The sequence below is a fragment of the Lagopus muta genome, chromosome 8 (assembly GCF_023343835.1).
Source record: "Lagopus muta isolate bLagMut1 chromosome 8, bLagMut1 primary, whole genome shotgun sequence".
Taxonomy (NCBI): Eukaryota; Metazoa; Chordata; class Aves; order Galliformes; family Phasianidae; genus Lagopus; species Lagopus muta.
Window position 1 is genome coordinate 24,743,940 of NC_064440.1, and position 21,240 is coordinate 24,765,179.

Below are 21,240 nucleotides of genomic sequence, written 5' to 3' on the forward strand. Positions count from 1 at the left end.
CGAAGTATTGCTGTGGGGTTACAGAGCAGAACTGGATTCCTTGTAATTAGTCCGGATTGGATCATGAATGAAAAAAATGTACTAGCTAGAGATGTTTCATTAACATCCAGAGATAGCTTCACATTTCCTCATCAGCTGGCACTAATGTGTACACCGGCTGTGCTCTCATGGGCTCAGGCAACATATTTGCAAGCACAATTTTTCACAATTAACTAAAATCTTAAGAGGAGGTGTCATCAATACACTCGACATGCGGTACATTTCATAAGAGAGCATTCTGGGTTGTGAGGGCTGTGAGTCACCTCTGCTCTGACCTAAAAACATATGAAACAGGAGGATGTATAGCATTGAATTCCTAACCTAAAAATGTCCCATTCCTCACCTTAAATTTGTATGACCAACATCCGTGTGCTGGGACTATTGCACCTACTCCACACACGATGCTCATTCACTGCCACATCTCACGGCTCAAAAAGACCTTTTGTACATTGCCTTTTGAATTGTTTTTGGCTGTGAGGAGGAAGAGGTGGGGACCTGTCTGGGAAACAGGAAGCAGGAGGAAGTAGGGGAATACGGAGCAGAATAAGGTCAGAACTAAAAAGAATAGAAGAGCATTTATACCATTTCTAAACCACAATAAACATACAGGACCAAAGTCTGCCTCAAGCCATGCAGGGAACAGAGCGCTGCTTGGCTGAAGTTTAAACTCTTATGTGAACACAGCAATGGTCTAATCACTCCTACAAAAGCCATTTGCTGCTTTTTTCTTTCTCCTTTTTTAAAAATCATTTGGGCAATTTGTTATCTTACAAGAGCAAGAAGATGCATGTGCTGCTGTGATAAATATGCCAGTCTGAGAAGGGAAAAGAGAAGACAGCAGCCTCAGGTTTCACCATCACACTGAGAAAAAACTCAATCCAGAAGCAAAGCGATGGGAAGCACAACCGGATCCTCAGCTGGGGTAAATCAGCACAGAGCAGCACTGATTTCATTGTTCCTGTTTACATCAGCCGAGGACCTTGCCAACACTCCAACTCCATGAAGTTCTGCTCTAAATTATCACCATTTAACTCTGGCTTACGTGAAGCAGAATTTGACATGTTCTTTGATGGCTGGAGATTGTTACTTTATATTACAAATCTTGTCTACTTTATTAGGAACGATGTGACCCAAATGGAAAAATTGGAAGAATTTAAAAACACCACATCCTGATGCTTGGATTGGCTTAATGTGTAGTGTATTTGGAGGTACTCACTATCAGGTTACTGCCATGTCTATCCCAGGATTTTCATCATTGTACAGAAAAAGAGTCTTCATGCATCCCACTGCAGGTAAACTTGCCTGTTACTCAACAGCAGGTGCTCTTTAAAGGATACCCCCTTGCTGCCAAGAATGTTTTCCCATTGTTTTTCCTTTCTGTGTTGCACTGCCAAAGCATTTGTGCCAAAACATAAGCCATCAGGGATTCTGATCCAGCCTCAAATCTCACAGACGGTGCACTTGTGCTGCCACACGCCCCAGTAAAAGCAGCAGGGTCCTCTTTTTAAAGCAATTTGCTGGAGCATACTGGAAAAGAGCCTGCCAGAATTGGCCCAGCCACTCACCAGCAACACAGGTGCCTGCCCACAGGCACCTGAGGAGACCTGTGTCCCCAAAATGCCTTAGACCAAACATAAAGGAATCTGGCACATCCTTTTGTGGATACTATTGGCAAGTTGAGGTGTGCTGTCAGATCTAGACCGGGTAGTGCTTCCTCCCCATGAAAGAGATCTTCCCTGCATCAGTGTAGTTTGCAGCAGGCTGTACAGCTAGCAGCTGCTGCATAAGATGGACAGCTGGGAGATGCCACCAAGAGCCCTCCCATAACTGACTTAAGAAAGCTCAGCAGGTCCCATCACCAGCTGCCTGGAGCCAGAACACCTCTGTGAGCCAACTTACACAGGCACAGCTCTCATTCTGGCTTGTTCAGTCTGTTGATTGTGGACATCCACCCAGTTGTTACGGGTTTTAATACACTGCCATATGAAAGTGCTATTTCAGGACAAAGCTATTAATAGTAGTAGCAGCCAGAAAATAGCCTAGAAGGAATGCAATGTCTTGGTATTCCTGGAAGATCTAACAATTTCCCAGCATCCAAGAGGCCAACATGGTCAATTCAAGATTTTTCTGTGCACAAGGGCCTTGCTCTTTTGTTAGAGGATCTAACTATGCAATAAGCCATCATGACATCCTCCACAGAAATGCCCAGTATGGATACCTGCCGAATGCCAGGTCTGCAGAGATTACAACACAAAGTCCCAGAGGGTGGTACTACATTACTGCAAGCAGAGGCTGAGTGCTCTGACGAAGCATCAGGAGATACTGACGTTCTGCAGCAGCAGGTGAAAGAGGTGAAGGATGGGAGAGGACCTGACTAAGACCTGCTCAGAAAGCTGTCTGATACAAGTATTTCCCAAAGCCTCTTCTTTCCAGGCTCTTCCCCCACTAGCATCCTCTCCTTCCTTGCTCCTTCACACTGTATCTCCTCAGCAACATTTTACTTTGGCAGGAACCTTGTGGTTAAGGCAAGGCACTGCCCCTGGTCATGCTCTCTCTCCTGGCAACCTACTCTTTTTCTCCTGGCAAAGCGTCTCTGGAAACATTGGAGAATACTGTGCAAGACTGCCAGGCCCTGCCTCAAGTTTTTCCTGGCATTTGTCCCTCTCAGATTAATTGGGAAGGTTCCCAAATTAATTCCAGGTCCGTAATGAGCACAACACTCGGCACCACCTTCTGAAGGTGAGGGCATCTCTGCTGACAATGCCGTAAGGCTTTCAGCATCCATTCTGCCTGTACCTTACTGCTCAGAGGATCTTACTGAGACCTTTGGCTTTCCAGACCCATCCTTAAGTATCGTATTTGAGTAAACCAAATGAGACTTGCCACTTTCTCAAACATTGGAAAGCCCTAATGATGTTGCTGGGAGTTAGAAGATAACACACTCACAGCATAGAGCCTTACTGAACCATCACACACATCTCCAGTTCACTACAAACATAAAGGGTTTGGTACAGGGTACTCTGGTCTCTCACTACCCTCCAGAACAGAAACAAACAGAACTCATTTACCAACAAGGAAAAGAGAAACAAACTGTGGCTATTATAATCCCAACAGCAGACATGCTATTGGGTCTATTTCCAACTCAGACATTTTAAAAATTTAGTTTACCTTAAGAATCTTATTTTCCCTGATTTTCCTTTTCTATTTATTTAAGACTATATAGTACCTTCTACAGTAAGTCTGTTTTTGTAGGGCAGCTGTATACTGCTCCTTCCCTCTATTGCCTTTTTGCAATGAGATGGAAGTCTCTGCTATCATGGCCTGGAAGACTGTGGCCAGGCTCTCTCAGCTTGGTCTGTGGGAAGAGGAAGAGCAAGGACATGTTCTGTTGCTGAAGTACAACAGCTCTCCTGTTGCAGAAGTGGTGTCCCCTTCCTTGTGGCACAACCAACCCTCCCCATCATTTTGTTTATCATCAATATTGCTTAAGTCATTTTTAGTAGCCCTCACAGGCAGGGTCTGTTGCCAGCTATCATCATCCCAAACACTTTGAGAACTCTGTCACTCTGCTATGGTACAATCCCTGTAACAGATAAACACAAACATCATGTTCCCCCACGTACAAATTACAGCTTTCAGGAACTGCAATATTATTTTGGTTATAAACACACAAAGGTAACCTTTATGCTAGGCAAGGAGGAGTTGCACAAGAGACCACAGGCTGAGCCTCTGCCTCACAGGGAACGATGCTGGGAGCCTTTGCTGCTTCTCCTCCCACCGCTTCCCAGGCAGTTGCAATGATATCAGTGCTAAAGTGAGAGCCAAAATTCCTTGTGGTGGTAACTGGGGCTGCTGGAGGGATTTGCTTCAGTCCCACAGACCAGGAATGAGGATTCAGAAAGGGAGAGAAACAAGCACAAAACACGCTGTGTTAGCTATCACTAACGCTACGTGCTGGCACAGTTTGCACAACCAGGATGCAGTATTTCAAGCACTATTCATGACTTTTGCCATCGTGAGTCCCTCCAGAAGTCAAAAGTAGGCCTTTTCAACACGTGGACACATTCAGGAGGACAGCATGAGCACCTCAGTGATTGATGCCTTCCATCACGAGAGCAATGTCCAGAGGGAATTCATCCATTTTACATCTCTAACCCTTCCCATCAGACCACAGGTATCCCCAGTTCTGCAGATCTCCCATCAACACAGCACTGAGTGCACAACATGTGTCAGAAAACCATGAAGTCAGATTGACCCTGCAAGCTCCTGGGTGCTCCCTGAGGTGCTCCAGTCCTCCTCTGAAGATGCTAATGTGTCCCTAACCCACCAGAAGTAATGAAGCACTCCTGGAATAAAAAAAACTGCATTAAAAGTCTACTTTACATGCGAGCAAAGAGCTTTCTTTCCCTCATACCATTTTTACTCATAAATATAATATCAAGGTGATTGCGTTCTCCTCAGCCTACTCAGAGTGTTCTGTAAGTAAAACCTGCAATTGGCAATTTATCAGATGAAAAAATAAAAGCCACACTTCGTTTTTCCCTACACTCAAAAATGACCACGTGCAGCCTCTGAAGCACACCGATCTTTTTAACAAGGTCATGAATATCAGCCTGGAGGCGGAGGCAGGGAACAAAACCACCCTGCACATGTTTTCCTTCTCTGCCGCATTCTTACTGATGTTTTGCTCACTTTCTAAGCAAAGAGGAAGCCTCTCCTGTTCCCGTAACTCTGTTTATTCACATTCCAGCAGCAGCGGTGCTTACAGCCACAAGGAGCTCTCCAAGGGCAGAGAATCCGATCTTGCTGCAACACATTTTGAAGCTTGAGACATGGCCAGTTCTGAGCAGCAATGAGGTGGAAGCCGTGAGAGCAGAAAAGAAAGGCAATGGGTGGTGGGACACCATGAAATCTTTTGAAAGCACCATTCTGTAGGCTAGGACAAAAAGCACAGCACACCCTTCGCCCAGTGAAAAGACTGGAAAATGCTCTTTAGGAGGCACAGCCTTAGGAGTCTGAACAAATCCCCCCAGATGTCCCTGGTGACAAAGAAGCCCAATTTGATCAATACAGCAGCATTATTAACACAGCGATGGCTTACACGCAGCTGGTCATATGTTCCTGCCTCTGCCGACTGTGGGGGAAGGGGTGCAAACTCGGCTGTGGTTCACAGGGGAAATGTCTCTCAAAATCATTACACTGCACAAAGAATCTCTTACCCATTTCCATGCAAGCTGCTTTTCTGAGAGAACTCCGCTTTGTCAGTATTGATCAAGCTCAGGTGGAAACCCACACATATTTTGTGCATTATGCATTGGGTTGGTTTTGTTTTGTTTTTCAAAAAGAAATGTTACTTTAATTGCTTTAAGATTCCTATCTTCAGACTTTTCTTTGCAGCTATAAAAAGCCTTTTCTTCGTGGGCTGGGGACAGACATAAATGTAGGCAGTTAACAATAACGTGACTGCAGAGGGCGGGACTTTATGAATAGCATATCTTGTAAAATATTGTGGGGACTAGGGGCTGAGTTAAGTGTGTTTGGATTCAAACAGAAGGAATGGTAGTAGAAGGGTATACATCTCTACCACTGCCAAGCCCTGGTCAGAGTCGTAGCCCTTCTGTGTTTGGCTCTTCACAAAGAGAGTTTACAGACAGTCCTTGCAAGTAGCTCAGGAATTGGCAAGAGAATGGAAGGGGAGAAAAACACTTACAGCTAATCATCTGCTCAAGTGTGGCCAGCAAATCTGAGGATTCAGTGCAAACGGGCCCTGCATGCGCCACAAGCCAAGTGGGAGGAAGGGCATCACGCAGGCAGCAGTGTGCGTGTGCACCATCCCAGGTGGTTTGTGAAGGAAAAAACACAACAGAGAACCTAAAAGAAAAAGCACCACAGAAATGATGCATCTACACCAGTTGTCTTTCTTCAGCATTCAGTTTGGACATGGTCAAAAAACAGGGAAAACAACAGACTTGTTTCTCCCCTCCACTGGGAAGAAATCCTGACACCTCTCTGACATAAAAACACAAAGACTATCAAAGCCAAAAACTGCACAAGGAAGGTAAAAGGCTGAACTTGAACTCACTATGGGTCTCTACACTGTATTTACCAAGATTTTCTTATCAGAAAAGTGTGGTGCTACTCCAGAGCTGCTGGCATAAAGCTCTCCCAGAAAGAGGTGCTGTACAAGTGTCTAGACAGACTAAAATTAAAAAGAACAAATTATATGACACTGCCCACTGTCTGCAAGCCAGGGCCAGATTCTCACAGGGAGGAGTAAATCACTAGAACTGTAATCATAGATAGTGGAGTTATCTTAATTTACACTAAGCAAGAATTTGGCCCAGAAAAACATTCCTGTCAAGTCTGCAGCCAAAAAAAATTCCTCCGCTAGACCACATTCCACCAGCTAAACTGCCAGGGAAGACAATTGCAAAAAGAATTTAATTAAAATAGAGACCAGGGAACTGGTAGCCTTTTCTCCACTCTCGGCTTCCTCTTTGTGACAACTATTTGGGCACTCCAATTTCTCAGCCAGAAAAATGGGCACCTACATCTCCCTGCTCTCTACGGGCAATGACTGAAGCATCCTATGTGTTCAAAGCTCAGTCATCGTATCAAACAGACATCTGAACGTTCTAAAACCTGGGTCTTAGATGGAAGCATATGCATTTTGCTTTGCTGAAACAGCTCTGTCATTGCTCTTGGAAAATCTGAGTCTCAAAAAGGCAACCGTGAGAGGCTGTAGGTGTCAGTCCTCTGACTCACCAGGGTACTGCTAGGGAATTTTACTGCCCCAGACCACACAAATCCACCGGCACAGTGGGTGAAGGAGAAAGTCCTTCCTTGGTCCCTGGTCCTGAAATACAGGTATGCACAAAGACTACTGCTTTTCCACTTTTCTTGTTCCTATTTTATCTCTGAACTTAAACTTTTGTATTGATTAGTATCTCAACAGAAAGCGGATTTTCTGCACACGCTTCTTTTTTCAATTCCACCTGGAAGTCATTAAGTGGAATAATACACCAGGGATGTGGAGCAATGCAATCACGCCATCAGCTCATAAGGACGATGTCACATGGTGCCTAATTGCAGCAGGTCCTTTCTTCCCTTTTACTCCTTAATTTCCATTAAAACATTTGGCTTTTTACATGCTTGTCTGCGAGAACATCTGTGACAGCACACTGTGCAGAACCTACTTCTTTGCAGTCCTTGTGTTCTGCACAAACATTCCGAAATGGTGCTCACCTCTGTACTGTCCGTGGAACGCTTGTGCTTGAGAAAGCTGCTAATTCCCGGGCAAGACCCTGTTTTATACACCTTGCTACCTGCACTTCCAAGAGAACACAGTTACGGCCCCAGAGGCAGCTGAGCCTTATATATTAACATGTTATTTTGTATCCTCTCACACTCGCAGGAAAAAAAAAAAAAAAAAGAAAAAAAAAAAAAAAGAAAGAAAGGAAAAAAAGAAAAAAAAAAAAAAAAAAAAAGAGGAGAAAGATCCCAGTTTTTGTGAACAGTTTTCACAGAAGCACAACCCGGAGAAAACCATCACAGCTCTGCAGCACACAAGCAGCTGTGATGCTCATTACTATCCAACGAGGCCCCACTGCTTTGTTACAAGCCCAGCAGACACTATGGGCTGAGCAGCATTCCTCCTGTGCAGGAAGGAAGGGGAATCACACATCCTCCAAAACATCAGGAAAATACTTCTTTGCAAGCCTCCTCTGCGAGCATCCTGAGCTGCCCCAAAGGAGCAGCAATGGCTAAAAGCAGCAAAGCGGACAAACAGACCAGGAAGGTCTCATGGCACTCGGTGCTTCCCTGCACCTCCAGCATGCCTCCTACTAGCAGCTTCCTCAAATCCTCCTTTATGGTGGCGCAGCCAGGATGTACCAGTCCTGCCTCTCTTGGGTCCAGTCCAGAACCCACTTGGATGCGAGGGAATTATTTCCATTGCTTCCAGCAGCCTTGGGACAAGGCCGAGCTGCCTGCCCAGCACTGACTCAGCAACAACAGCTGCAGAGAAGGTGGAAATGGTGCCCTTCTGTGTTGCAAGGACTGGGGCCACGCAGCGAGCTGGTGGAAACACCAGGAAGGTTTCTTAGTGGCAGCCAACTCAGAAACATGTTTACAGCCTCACAGGGTGAGTCCAGGAAAATGTACTCTCCCACTGATGCCTTCCATGCTCCTCACACTGACGACAGCATCTTTCCTCTGCTGCAGGATCAGCATGAGGATGCTGCAGGTCCAACATGCTCTCCCATGGCCCCGTGGAGCCTCCTTGCCCCAGGCCACCAACAGGGGCCACCTCCTAGGCACTGGGTGATGCTGGGACCCTGCCCACACCGCTCCCTTTGCTGAGGGGCAGGACAGAGGTGTGTCAGGTGTCACAGGAATTCAAGCAGCTTTTCTAAAGAGCCATGATCACAAAAACCAGTGACCTTCAGCTTTTGGCACACATACACTGTTTTCTGAACAAGGGGCAGCAATTCATGGCAGCCCTGCTCTTCCCATCACTACTAACCATGCAGTTTTCAAACCCATACCTCTATTTGTTTTTAGACTCTAAAACCACTGTCTGCTGTCAATAGCCACTCTGATCAGCTACCATCACATCCAATCATTAACACCATTTTGACTTCATCTACTTAAGTTTTGATCTGTTTCATTAAGCAAACAAACAAAACTTGGCATCATTTTGTTGTTGTTTCCATTTACTCGATGGATTGCAGCCCCCACTATAAAAGACATCTTAATAAAAACAACCCAGAAAACTAAGGAAACTGATCAAAAGCTTCCACTGTGAAGAAAGCAGGGAAAAGGGCATAAAGAGTAAATGCTACAGTTTTGGGGGTTTTGTATGTTTGTTTGTTTGTTTGTTTTGTGATCCACCAGAGAGAGGGTGTATGTAAAGAAACACACACAGGGCAGGGAACAAATCCTTGAGACTGAATTTGGAGAAAGATAAATTAATGCATTTATAGAAGAAATAGCAACAGAGCACACACACACTAATTACAGAGCTAAGGTCCAGTTGGGCTGAAAAGAGATCCTGAGCAGATAAGACAGCAAAGAGCAATATGGTTTGGAGGACACATTCTTAGCATCTGATATACAGGAAAACTGGAGGGAACACCAAGATGGAAAGCACGACAAAATTGAAAGAGACATGCACATTTATTACTATTTTTCATGTCTGCTGCACAGTTGGTGTTATAATCTCCAGTCAGTGAGAGGAAGTCTCACTCAACATTGAGATGAAAATGCTTGAAAGAGTTAATATAGCTAAAGGTAAAAAGCATCACTTCATTCTTTTATGGATTGGATATGAAACCAAACAAAGCATGTGCTCATGGACAAATGAGAGAATACAGGACAGCAAGGAATTTGATTCAAGCAGGAAGGAAAACAGGCTTTTAGATATTCTTTCCCCACATGAGGTTTTAGCCCACGCTCCCAAGGAAAGCAGGGTCTCACACTAGGTGGATTTCCAATGAAATGAGGAAGATGCACCAGGGCATGCAGTAAGAATTGGCATCTAGAATTTTATGATGTTACAGAGATTACATTTTCTGTGCTTGTTTCGGGATTAGAAATTTCCAAATTAGCAGAACTGCTGATTAGCAATTTAGAAACTCAGAAATTAGCAATGGACCGAATCTGTTTATATGCACAGTTAACAGACGTTGGATGAAGGTAGTGACCAAAAATGCCTTTTCACCACATGTACTCTGTTCTGTGCACTCTGCTCTTGAACCCCATTTGTCTTCAGAATTTGTCATTCAGATCGCCCCCATGCTGAACACAAGCTCTCCTATGATCATTCTCAACCTCAGAGGCCGATCTGCAGGAAGAATTCAGCCCCACACTCTCTCCATGTCATGGCACTGCACGACCTCTCTCACCTGTCTTTGTTTCCCAGACAGGTATCACTGTCCTGGTAGGAGCAAAGCCCACAGCAGGTATCATCCTACTTTGCAGTGCTGGGGAGAGCATGTTTAAAGCTTAGAAACATTTCTTTCCTTCCCACCTCCATGCTTTCTTCATTTGAAAAAACAAAGCAAGTGAACCATGCTGCATCCTGTTTCATAGACACTTTTTGATGGAGAGAAAATTTCTTTCCAGCAGTTTCCATTGTATATTAGCTGAAAGTAGGGGGAGAAACAATACTTATAAGACGCCTAAGGCCACACTCACTATAAAACAGAAATAAGCCAATACAGTCAGGGCATAACTTACTACTGCACAACATTTGAAAAATATGTATCCTCTCATTACGGCTCTTGAGACTATCTCCTCCCCCGATAACATTTGAAGCACATTTATGAGAGCCATAGAGCAGCAATATTGTTTTAATCAAATCATTAAAATGGGTGTGCTGCTTTGTGCCCATATCCTGGTATTTATTCCACATCCTGACAATATTCAGGATTTGTACAGACCATTCTCCTCCAAAGTGTCAAGTGACTTTGTAGATGCTGGGCCAGTGCAAATCTGCGTATCACCACTGTGACTTTGGCAGATCTGCATCAGTTTGCATCAGCCAGGATCTGACTCACCAACTCATCCAAAACCCTCATGTGATGTGAGAATTATTTTTCCCTTTTAAACAGAGAAAAAGAAGTTCAGAACCAGATGTCAAAGGTTTTCTTAACCTCTTCCACTTAAGCATACAGAAAAGGAAAGGAGACAGAAATTCCCTCCTTTTCACAGTATAACATCTGATGAGAGATGCAGCTTGCTCAAAGAAAATCCTAAATTACAAGGCCTCGCAGCTGATCTAGCTTTCACCGTATGAAGAAAATCCATCTGAGACAGTCCCAGTGGAGTCTTCAACCTAGGAATCACTCAGCATCCAGCTGAACAGGCATTTGACTCCTGAAAGATTAGTTTTCCTACCCTAGGCTGTTCTTGTACGATACCAGATGACATGCACTTATCCTAAAATTCCCCAACAGCTACAGAAGCACCTTACAGTCCCTTTCATTGGGCTGGGTCAGCACTTGAACCCATCAACCTCTTCTTTTGAGACAGGAGATCTCTGATAGTTTTCTCCTGGACTAATCAGACAGAAACCCCCCTTCCTCTCGCTATGTAACTGCAACCCCTCCTGCTCCTTCATCTGTTTCCTAAAGCTCCACCCTCAGAGGCTTCCAGTTACACCAGAAGCGTGTTTCTTAACACCAAAAACAAGCTTCTGGTTTCCTCAAATGTCTAGGAAAGCCTACAAACACAACTTTACGCTATCCCAAAAGACCACAAACCAAAACCACATAAAAACAATGAGCACCTTGCCCAAAGTACAGCAACCTTTCAATGCTCACATCCATTCTGAGGTGCTGGCATAGCTTATGAACAGCTGTGACTGGGATAGCAGCAGCATACAGAATGGAAAAGAGCTGTTTTGCCCAAACTGGTCATACTCCCCACCAGTCATTCCATTGCCCACTGTTTTTCCATTATTTTTTTTAAATGTAGACAAATTTTAAAAAAGAGATACTGACATTCCTCCCCAGCTGATCTGGTCACTGATGAGGGAGGTCTCTTTTCACTGGCACAGACTTTCCATTGAGCAGCAAACGCAGCCTCTCCTCTGTCCACGTGTCGGAAACAAAGCCATTTCTGTCCTGATGCTTTCCATATGAAACACCAGCTCCCATCTTTCTTCTTCTCTCTCCCTCCCTTTCTTATTTTATTACTCATGCAGCAGCTGTAGTAGCTTGCAGATGAGTGGAACATTTCCTTCAGAGCAGTGTAAATTTTCCAGGCTGACATGGGAGGCCAAAAGAAAGAAAAGAAGAAAACAACCTCCAAACAAGGATCATGAGGTGCACTAGTAAGAAGCAGACAGCAAGCACAGTAGGGCTGTGACCCGTTAAGCCACTATGCAGCCACAAGTAAATGATCAAAGCCCCTGAGCCGCTGCGCTCTAGGATGTGAAGCACCTCAGAACCAGCAGTGAGCCAGGGTGCCCAGGCAGGATGAGCACAGAACCCTCACCCAAAAGATGACAAAGCACCTTGCATCTGGCTGTGAGGAGTCCTGTATGAGCAGAGCTGAGTGGGAAGAAGTGACCAGCAGCTCTAAGGAGGTGATGGAGACATGTGGCTGCACAGCTGTTGCACACCTCATGCATCTGTATGCCTCAGATTTGTACTTCCAGGTTATAGATCAGAAGCAGTCAGACACTGCTTATGGCATCACATGGTGCTCTGGCTGCAGTGCTCAAACAATACAAGAGTCACAGGCTGCAATGAGCCCAGATATCTTTTATTAGGCAAATTGATACTAGGTGGGAAAAATGAATCAAGTCTGAGTGTCACAGGACAGCAAAGCAGACTTAGTGCCAAACCAAGTCTCTCACATCAGAAATAGGGACAGTCCCTGAGGAAAGCCTCTAGAAAGTAACCCTGGTTGAAACATTTGCTACCAAGCAGTCTGCAGCTGGGAAAAAAAAAAAAGAAAGAAAGAAAGGAAAAAAATGATATTTTTATTTAATCTAAAGTGTTTTATTAGAATACATGAATTTTGGAACTACCACATCATCATCTAAAGTTTCCCACACCCAAGAGGTTATGTGAATCGAGCAGAAAAAGTGATCAGTGTCTAACATCACACCTAAGGCTGTGATGAGAGTGTAAAAAGCAAGTAGACAAGAGCAGCTCTCTCCCCTTCTCCTCCACTTACCAAACATTTCCACTAAGGCCCTTGCTTCTGGAACCTTTGTTTTCCATTCAGCATCAGTGAAACACAGTCCCCTACCTCCTTCCCCAGTACAAAGCTCGATGCTGATTCCCCTCCCAAGCTGGAGGCAACACAAATCAGCAAGGGGTAGAAACTGCAAATGTTTGAACCCAAGAACTCTCCTTCTTCTTGGAAATGAAGCATGCCCACTGAAGAGTCAGGATTAAAACCAAATGGCTAACAGCATAGTAGCCTATTAGTAGCGAAAGCATTTTTAAATCTAATTTACTTGTCACGCTGCATGCATTTTCCTCACTACACAATCCAAACAGTCGCTTTCACTTTGATTTCCAGTCACTTTACTCAGTTGCATGGGAAGGATGTTGCAGTGCAAGAGCTGCAAAGACAGCAGGTGGGCAAGATGATCCCGTCCAAAATAGCACAAACCTTGCTTACGGCATTTTTTTTTTTTTTAATTATATAGATGGAGATAATTTCACTGATTGCAGTTCATGTCAAAGCACGTTGATTTACAAGCTCCATCACGGTCAAATGTCAACCTTATGCCAGTATGCATTTAAAATCGACCTTGGGAGGCTGTAAATTTAAGGGCAGGATTTGTAAATCAGGACACGAATTGGACTCTCTCAGAAAAGCCTCTCACAAGCCAGTGTCCTTCTCCTTTGCATGCCCCCCCATCAATCACATTGTCTCCCTCGCTTCTGTTCCCGGCTACCTCCCTACCCCTTGCTGAGCAGGGGCTGTTGGCACCCTCGTGTGATTTAAGCCCTAGCTTTGCACGCAGGTCCACAACACTGGCAAATAACCAGCAGGATTAGGATGTGTCAGACATGGTCTATAAGCCGTGTTCAAAACCATTATGACACTTAAATGCGTATGTCTGTGGGACCTTCACCAAGCACTAATACGCTGTCTGTGCGTGACTTAGACTCTTTAGTGTACACTGTAAAGTATACCACATGCATCTTAATAGTCCTCTAAACAACAACACGTGTAATGAATACACAGTTGCACGGAGCGGAAACGCTCTGGATTGGAAAGGATCCTTCGTGTGAGAACAAAGAGAGAGCAGGTACCTGTTTAAAATAACCAAGAGCACCAGGGCAGCTTACCAATGCAGTGAAAAACATTAAAATGTTAAAAATAAACAATTGCTTGCCTTTCTGTCCAAGTTTCTTACACGCAACTCCTGTTTGTCCCACTTTCTAAAAACCAAGATGAGGTAGCACTAGCACTATGCACCAGTTGTCTCAAATATACCACAGACCCTGAGGAAGGGGGGTTAAGGTCAACTTTCAGCTATTTATCTACAGTATTTCACAGAGGTGATCACACAGCCACAGAGGGCTCTCAGCTGCCCTGTGCTTTCATCGCATGGGACGGGGTGGCTGGATCTGGTGCAGCCCCTCTCGCCCCAGCCACTTTCCTGAGCACCCCAAGCTTCTAACAGTGACCCTCACAGCATCCGCAGGAGAAGCAAAGAGCTGCCAACTTGTCTTATAACTGAAGAACCAAGGAGAGGTTTGGCACCCTGATGCAATCCAAGATGTCTAACTACCCCAGAGCACAACGGCTGAAACAATTTCCTCTAGGAAGGGAGAAGAGATGCAGACCCTGCTCTCACAGGCAGCCAGGCAGCCCTCCCCACCAGCTGCTGCCAAGACCAGGGGTTGCAAGTGCAGTCTGGCTAGCAGGCACATGCAGGGACGTATACATATATCTCCATGCTGATGTCTCTCAAGCTTAGACAATAGAAGCATTTTCTCAATGCTGCTGGAATCAAGTAACCAGCATTTTATTTTTAAAAACAAAAGACCACAGGATATGTCTTCACTGGCTCAGAAACAAGAAAAGTAGAAGGAATATCATAGTTTTTTTTTTAAGCCTGTATCTTTAAAGACCATCTCAGTGCTTTGTGAACCAAGCATATGACTTTAGAAGTGTTGAAGTGGCAACACTGGGAAGGAAACACAGCCAAGAGAGTACTCAACTCAGACATTCAAACAAGCGTAGTGCCTATCAAGACCGAAGTCAACAGAAGAAAACTGGGATGGTCTCAAACATAACAGTATCACGCTGGGAAATATTCTTTAATCAGATCTGTACTCTGTACCCTATTTCGTATAACAAGGGAGGAACAGAGAGGAAAGTAAGAGGGGTTCGGCATCACTCTTGAAAACTTTTATTAATTCTCCAGAATCCAGCTTTACCATCTAAAATAAAAATTCCATCAATTAAAATACCTGTGAATAATTTTTAGGAGGTTTTGAGTGTTGTGATCATAAGAATTTCTTCCCTTTTGCAGGATTTGACAGATTTGGTATGAGGTGTACTAGTACACAACTGCTCAACATACTGAACACCAGCTTCACCAGTGAGCAACATCCTTTTTTTTCTAAGGACAAACGCAACCAAAGTTGGCCACATGCAGCTACAGTCATACAGAAACAGCTTCCTTCTTACATTCCTGGACCATGTGTTCCATGCAGAATGGAGAACCAAAGCACTGGATGTTTCTCAGTGGAAAGATATTGGACAAGGCCTCAAAAATATGGCAGTATCCTGAAAAAAAACATTGTCCTCTAAGCTCAGAAACTTCAGTGTGCAATTACTGCATTGTACTGAAGAGCTTCCGCTGCTTCCACATGGAAGCACTGCACTGCAGACTGGCTACATATCTTGATATTTTTGTAGCCTACTCAAATCTATGTACTGCCTATTGTAAGATAAAGACAGTGGTGGGCTGAGAGGTGCAAGGGTTAAAACATCCCAAAGAAATAAGAAGTATATTGAAGTTCAGTATCCGCAGGATTGTGTATTGCTTACAGGTATATACTCCATTTCAGAATCACTTGCCATAAGTCACACACAGTCAACTATTTAACACTTGTAATGTGGATTGCAGGGTTCTACGCTTTCATAATGCTTTAATAATTTATAACAGCAGATTCTGTAATTAAGGGGAATCAGAAAACAATACTGACAGCAGTTTTCAGTTTGTCTCTCCTTTTTCTCCATCTTCTACAGGATGACAGGAGCTTGCTTTCAGCACATGGAGCAAGCAGAGCGCATAGACTGGTGCTCAGGTCTGAAATACACTGCCTTACACATGTGGCTGTTCTTGGAAGTCAACCATTTCTGCAAGTTATTCTCTAGAGGTATGATGTACTATAAGCACTTAAGAAACGTGTTGCACTGTGACTGGAACCAAGATGAAATAGCAATATTAAAAGAGATGTTTTAGTTTATGTAGCGGCCAACTATGCCATTAAACTAGAACAATGGAGATGATGGGGAGGCAGGAATGTTTTCCAGTGTCATTTATGCCTTTCCATAGGAAACTTTTCCTACAGGCCTGAAAATGATCCTGTCTGACAAGTGGAAGTCAGCATTAAGATGTAAGAGATTAGCCACTTCGGGATCCTCTGCTCTCACACAACACCGGGATCTCCAGGCCCTCTGCCAGGATGGGTCATTTCAGCCTCCCCACCCCACAAACACTGTACCTCAGCATCATTGGTGTCAGCCATTTCAGAACAAGACAAAATGAGGCTTGAAGACTTGATTAAAATATACAAAGAAGGCTCTACCACAGAGTCAAAGGCAAAACAAAGGTTTCCTTGATTCTGTGCTTTCAGGAAACGTATCCCCCTTCGAAGGATCAGGGCTTGCTGCAGTTGAGAGCAACTGAGTCGGCCAAGGAAAGAGGAAAACATCAGTTCAACGATACAGTGCTATTCTCACCAAGATCTGTTCTGCCCAATGACACGTGGGAAAGGCTGGCTGTCTTGCAGTATAAACCAGAATATGACACTCAAACCCTGCAGATTTTAAACTTCTGAATCAACCACACGCACGGTGGCCCTGTGCAGCTCCCTGCCTGTTGTGCCCTGGGAATCACATGCTAGAGAGTGCTCTGTGGCCCTCACAGATAATGAAGAGAGTCCCTCAATATATTCATCAAGACCTCTTCTCCACAGAGAGATGATGAGTCCAGAGACCTCCAAAGGGACAGGATAGTAGGGCGGTTTGAAGTTTGAAATGCCGCATTTAGAAGAGACATATCCAATTACTGGAGACGCTCTCTGTACGTTGATCTTTTAATGACCCCTCAAACACTGCTGTGAGGGCACAGCACAAGGAACAGGCTGAAGCCCCAGGTCCAGCTCCTGCCACTCATTACTTTGCAGCCCAGCCCGCTGACAGTGGGACCACGTGCAGTTCCACGGGATACACTCCTTGCAGCCACCTCCCTCAAAACCAGCCTTCTGCCTGCTTCCTTCCATGCAGAGCCACAGGGTACTCCCCAGCCTCGTGCTGCTCTCCTTGCAGCTTGATCCCAGTCTCGAGGATGCCACATCAGACGTCTACTCCTGGTGAGCAATGGCGTGTGACCAGAGCTCATGCTGCAGGGCAGCAGCTACACAAGCACTGAAATCTACCTCCAGATGGATTCTGAAACGCGGAGTCAGCTCACAGGGACGAGAGCGGCCCAGACGGTTCACATTACTGCAAGGATGGAGCATCAGGCAGAAACAGACAGATACTGAGATACCAGCCAGCTGGTGTACAGCAAATGCCTGATTTTTCAAAGCACAACCCACCTCTTTCTTTTATCTCTCCTAGTGCTGTGGCTGTGCAGTGCTGCTTGAAGAGACTAAACAAAGTTCTCTTTCTCCTGATGAAGCTGCGCGACTTATTAGATCCCAACCTCCACTCCAAAACACTCCTAACCTCACAAGCTCTTCAGCTGAAGGAGGACAGCCAAAGCTGACACAGTAAAACCAAGCATTTTCTTGCCTAAAACCCAAACCTCCCCCTTCCCACCAACATCTGTTTTAAAATAATGCAAAACACATCATGGATTCAGTTCCAGCTTTGCTCCAGGTATTTCTACTTTTATTATGTAAAATATATCTGGGATGGAGTGATGTTTTTTTGTATTTTTTCCTCCTATAAAAGGAAATGTAGGAAGGAAGAGATGACAAAATTCACTTGTGTTGTACATATTTTGGGCTGCTCTCATTCAGCTCCAGTGCTGTCAAAAGTGTAAATGCCAAACTTGCTCACGTTTCTCTTGTAGTGGGAAGGGAAAAAGGGAGAGATCAGCTGACCACATGCAAGCATTTAGCAACCTGCCTGTTGCTGCCTGTCGGTGCCCTCTCTGAGCGATGGTGTTTCACAATCGGAAATATGAGCAACTGCCCAGCTGTGAAATCCTCAGCTACAAAAGCATGATCCAGAGTCAGGAGAACAGGGAGTCAGGACTGTGGCAACACTGATGCTAGAGTGCTCTCAAATCATCAGTGGGGCATGCACATCTTTTATAGTATTGGAAGAGACTCCTAGAAGCAGCAGCAACTGGCATGGACTAACCCCTCTCCATAGAGGGCCAACAGCCTGATAATCACAGAAAAAAACTGAGCTCATAGCCTGACCAGGAAGCCTGCTCTTGACCCACACAACTACTTCCCTCAATTTAAGAGACTGTGAAGTAATCTCCTGGGGACATGGCTTTGCTGATGTCAGAAGCATTGCTTTGCAGCCACCATGGAACTCAGGTCTTGCACTAGAGATCTTCATGGGAGTGGAGGCAAGACCCATTCAAGCCCTTTGCTCAGAACTAAAGCTGCTGCCCTCAGCCTCAATGCTTCCTATGAGGATCAGTCACTTCCCTGACAGCTTTTAGGGATGCCTTCAGGTGCACACCCACACACATGCAATGTGTCCTAAAGCTGCTACGGTTTGCCCAAAGTGAATAAATCCCTAAGACCTGGCGCTGTTCACAAGTGACTGAAATCGGGGTCTCTATGTCAGTGGGTCTGCCAAGCCCATGTGGCAGCATGCTCAGCACAGTGACAGCAGCTGCTGCCACCAGCGATCCACCAGCTTTGCTCCCCCATTGTTTGCAAGGAGAGTCCAGGCAGCAACAGGGGAGAAAAACAATTTGTAAATACAGGATGTATTATGAAACGTTGGGCACTGCTTGGAAGATTTGAGGGGAAGAAAGGTAGTAATTTTTTCTCAACTTTGCTTTCCAAATATGCTGAGAGTCAGTGGGGTATAACCATTTAAGGGTTACATTTCAATTCTGCAACACTACAAGTGAGCTTGGGTAGGTACTTTGTTCCGTATCAAACAAACCACTGCCACACATAAAAGAAGGCAGTAGAAGACAGAGTATCACACACAGTACTGCCTAAAGCATGCTGGCTATGTCAACACATTATCTCGCTTTGGTCTTCCCAGGCTGTTAGTAATATGCAACCCATCCAACAACAACGATGCTATGAAATTATTATTTTTTTTAATGAAATTATATCAACCTCTTCAGTTTAATTAGCATGTTAAAATTATGAAAGGAAAGCAGATGTGACCACCATGGATATTGAGCTGAATATTAATAACAAGAAGCATCCCCACCCCCTTGGAGGATAAAGCAAAGTTGGATCAGTCATTTTGCACATTAAATCCTGGATGTGTTCACACGTAGCTGTCAGTAAACCTCTTGTAGGTGTGTGCACACACAAAGCTGGAGCCAAAACAGTTTTGCTAGGGCAAACCTTTAAAGATCCAGTGATAGCACAGCCAGATGACAAAGCTACAGCCTGACCGGCCACATTTCTCCCTGCACACATGCTTGTAAAGAAAATTAAATAAATGTTCCACATTGTCACTTGCCGGAGAACTAACACAGATTGCCTTTACACTAGCCAAGACTAATGTGAGTGCTTGCAAGACAAAAACCAGTGGCCCATTATTTCTGAGCTGATGGTGCCATGGTCTGTGCGTGGCATTAGCACCACATGTCATTCCAGCCACACTCCACTATTCTTACTCACGAGCACATTTTTTTCTGTTAAAGAGACACCAGTTTAGAGGATTCCAACTGGCGTGTCACTTCTGCCAGAAAATCACCTCCATAAACAGGGCTACAGGGAGGAATGCTGCCTTCCCTCTCCTTCCCTATCCTGGCAGATAACTATTTATAGGTATATGCATTTGGGCTCGTCGTTAATTTCATACAGCTTCTATCTGCCACCAGCCATCATTTCAATGCATTCATAATACACAATTTCCACCTTTAGAACTACCCTGATTCTTCCTGCATGTAACCAGAAGGCGCTGGTGATGGGAACCAGCCAGAGGCGGCATTGTCTTAAGGCACGGCGAGAAGCGTGCACTTCTCCTCATGCTCCAAAAAAAAAAAAAAAAAAGAGAAAAGGAATAAAAATGAGTTGCCCCCTGCTTACAGAATTCAGCTTCAAAGCTTTTGCCTCCATGCACCTGCCCGCACCCGCTTCTGCTTTCAGCTAGGATTTTTATTGACATGTACTAATTACCTGAAAATAAGAATGATCTACTCCGTTTCCACCAGCTGTCAGCACTGGCTGGAAGTGATCAGCCTCACTTAAAAGACCAAAAATAACGAGAAAAAAAAAAAAAGGAAAAAGGAAAAAGAAAAAAGAAAAACTAAGCTCAAAAACGAAAGGAAATAAAAGCAGGAGTGGTGACAAAGGCAGACCTGGCGGCTGTCACCGGGCCTCAGGTGCTCGGACAGCTGCGGGCAGGCAGGGCTGCACGGGCTGCTCAGCTGGCCGTGGCAAAAAGAGAGAAACGTACAGCTCTACCCACGCGGAAAAAAAAAATAAAAAATGGAAAAAAAAAAAAAAAAAAGAAAACCAAAAGGAAAACAACCAACCCTGAATCAGAGAACAAAAAATGAAATAAAAGGCAGAAGCGCAGCCCCGAGGCACCGACTGCCTGCACTTAAGAGATTTACAGGAGTAACGTAAAGCATTCACCTGCTGCCAGTTCTCCTCCAAGGATGGCAAAGCTGAGAAGTAGCCGGTGTCGTGGACAAGCTGCAGTTCCTGGAATATACTATAACTAGCCAAGACATCCATGCTGCTGCCGGCCGGCCCCTGCTCTGCTTTGTGTGTGTTTGTTTGCTCTGGAGGGGGGTGTTTGGGATCATAAAAAAAAGAGGAGGAAAAGCAACCAATGATAGATCCAGCGTCCCTTTTGCTTTGTTTTGTTTCAGTCACACTTCAAAAAAAAAAAAAAAAAAAAAAAGAAAGAAGAGAGGAGAGGCGGGCTGTCAGCGCGGAGGGGACGCGGGGCCGGGCCGAGGCGGCCGCGCTCCGAGCACCCCGCGCCCGCCGCACCGGGGCACGTCCCCGTCCCCGTCCCCGTCCCCGTCCCCGTCCCCGTCCCCGTCCCCACCACCGCGGCCATGCGCGCTCGCGCCACCCTCCCCGCCCCCTCCCCGCTTTATTTTCGGCCCCCCCCGCCCGGTTCCCTCTCACCCTCCCTCAGCAAACCCGGCCCAACTCCCCCCCTCCCGCCACCGCCGCCTCACGGCCGCCCCGCCCACCCCCCGCGCGCAGCCCACTCAGGCAGCGCGTGACCATGTAGGGTAAACGGCGGGGCGGGGGGGGCGGGGCCGCTTCGCGCCCGGAGTCACGGCGATCCAATGGAAGCGCGAGGAAGGCT

General features: G+C 45.3%; 1 protein-coding gene across 7 annotated transcripts in view; it reads right to left on the reverse strand.

Moving 5' to 3' along the window:
* Positions 1–20,927, reverse strand: part of KLF7 (KLF transcription factor 7) — a 59,446-nt gene extending 38,519 nt beyond the window's left edge. For all 7 annotated transcript variants that reach the window (XR_007378492.1, XR_007378495.1, XR_007378494.1 and 4 more), the window contains exon 1: positions 20,550–20,927. Coding sequence is in view for 1 of the 7 variants with exons in the window: in XM_048952817.1 (XP_048808774.1) it covers positions 20,550–20,651 (102 nt within the window). In the remaining 6 variants the exon portion in view is untranslated. The remainder of the gene's footprint in view (positions 1–20,549) is intronic.
* Positions 20,928–21,240: the final 313 nt, after the last annotated feature.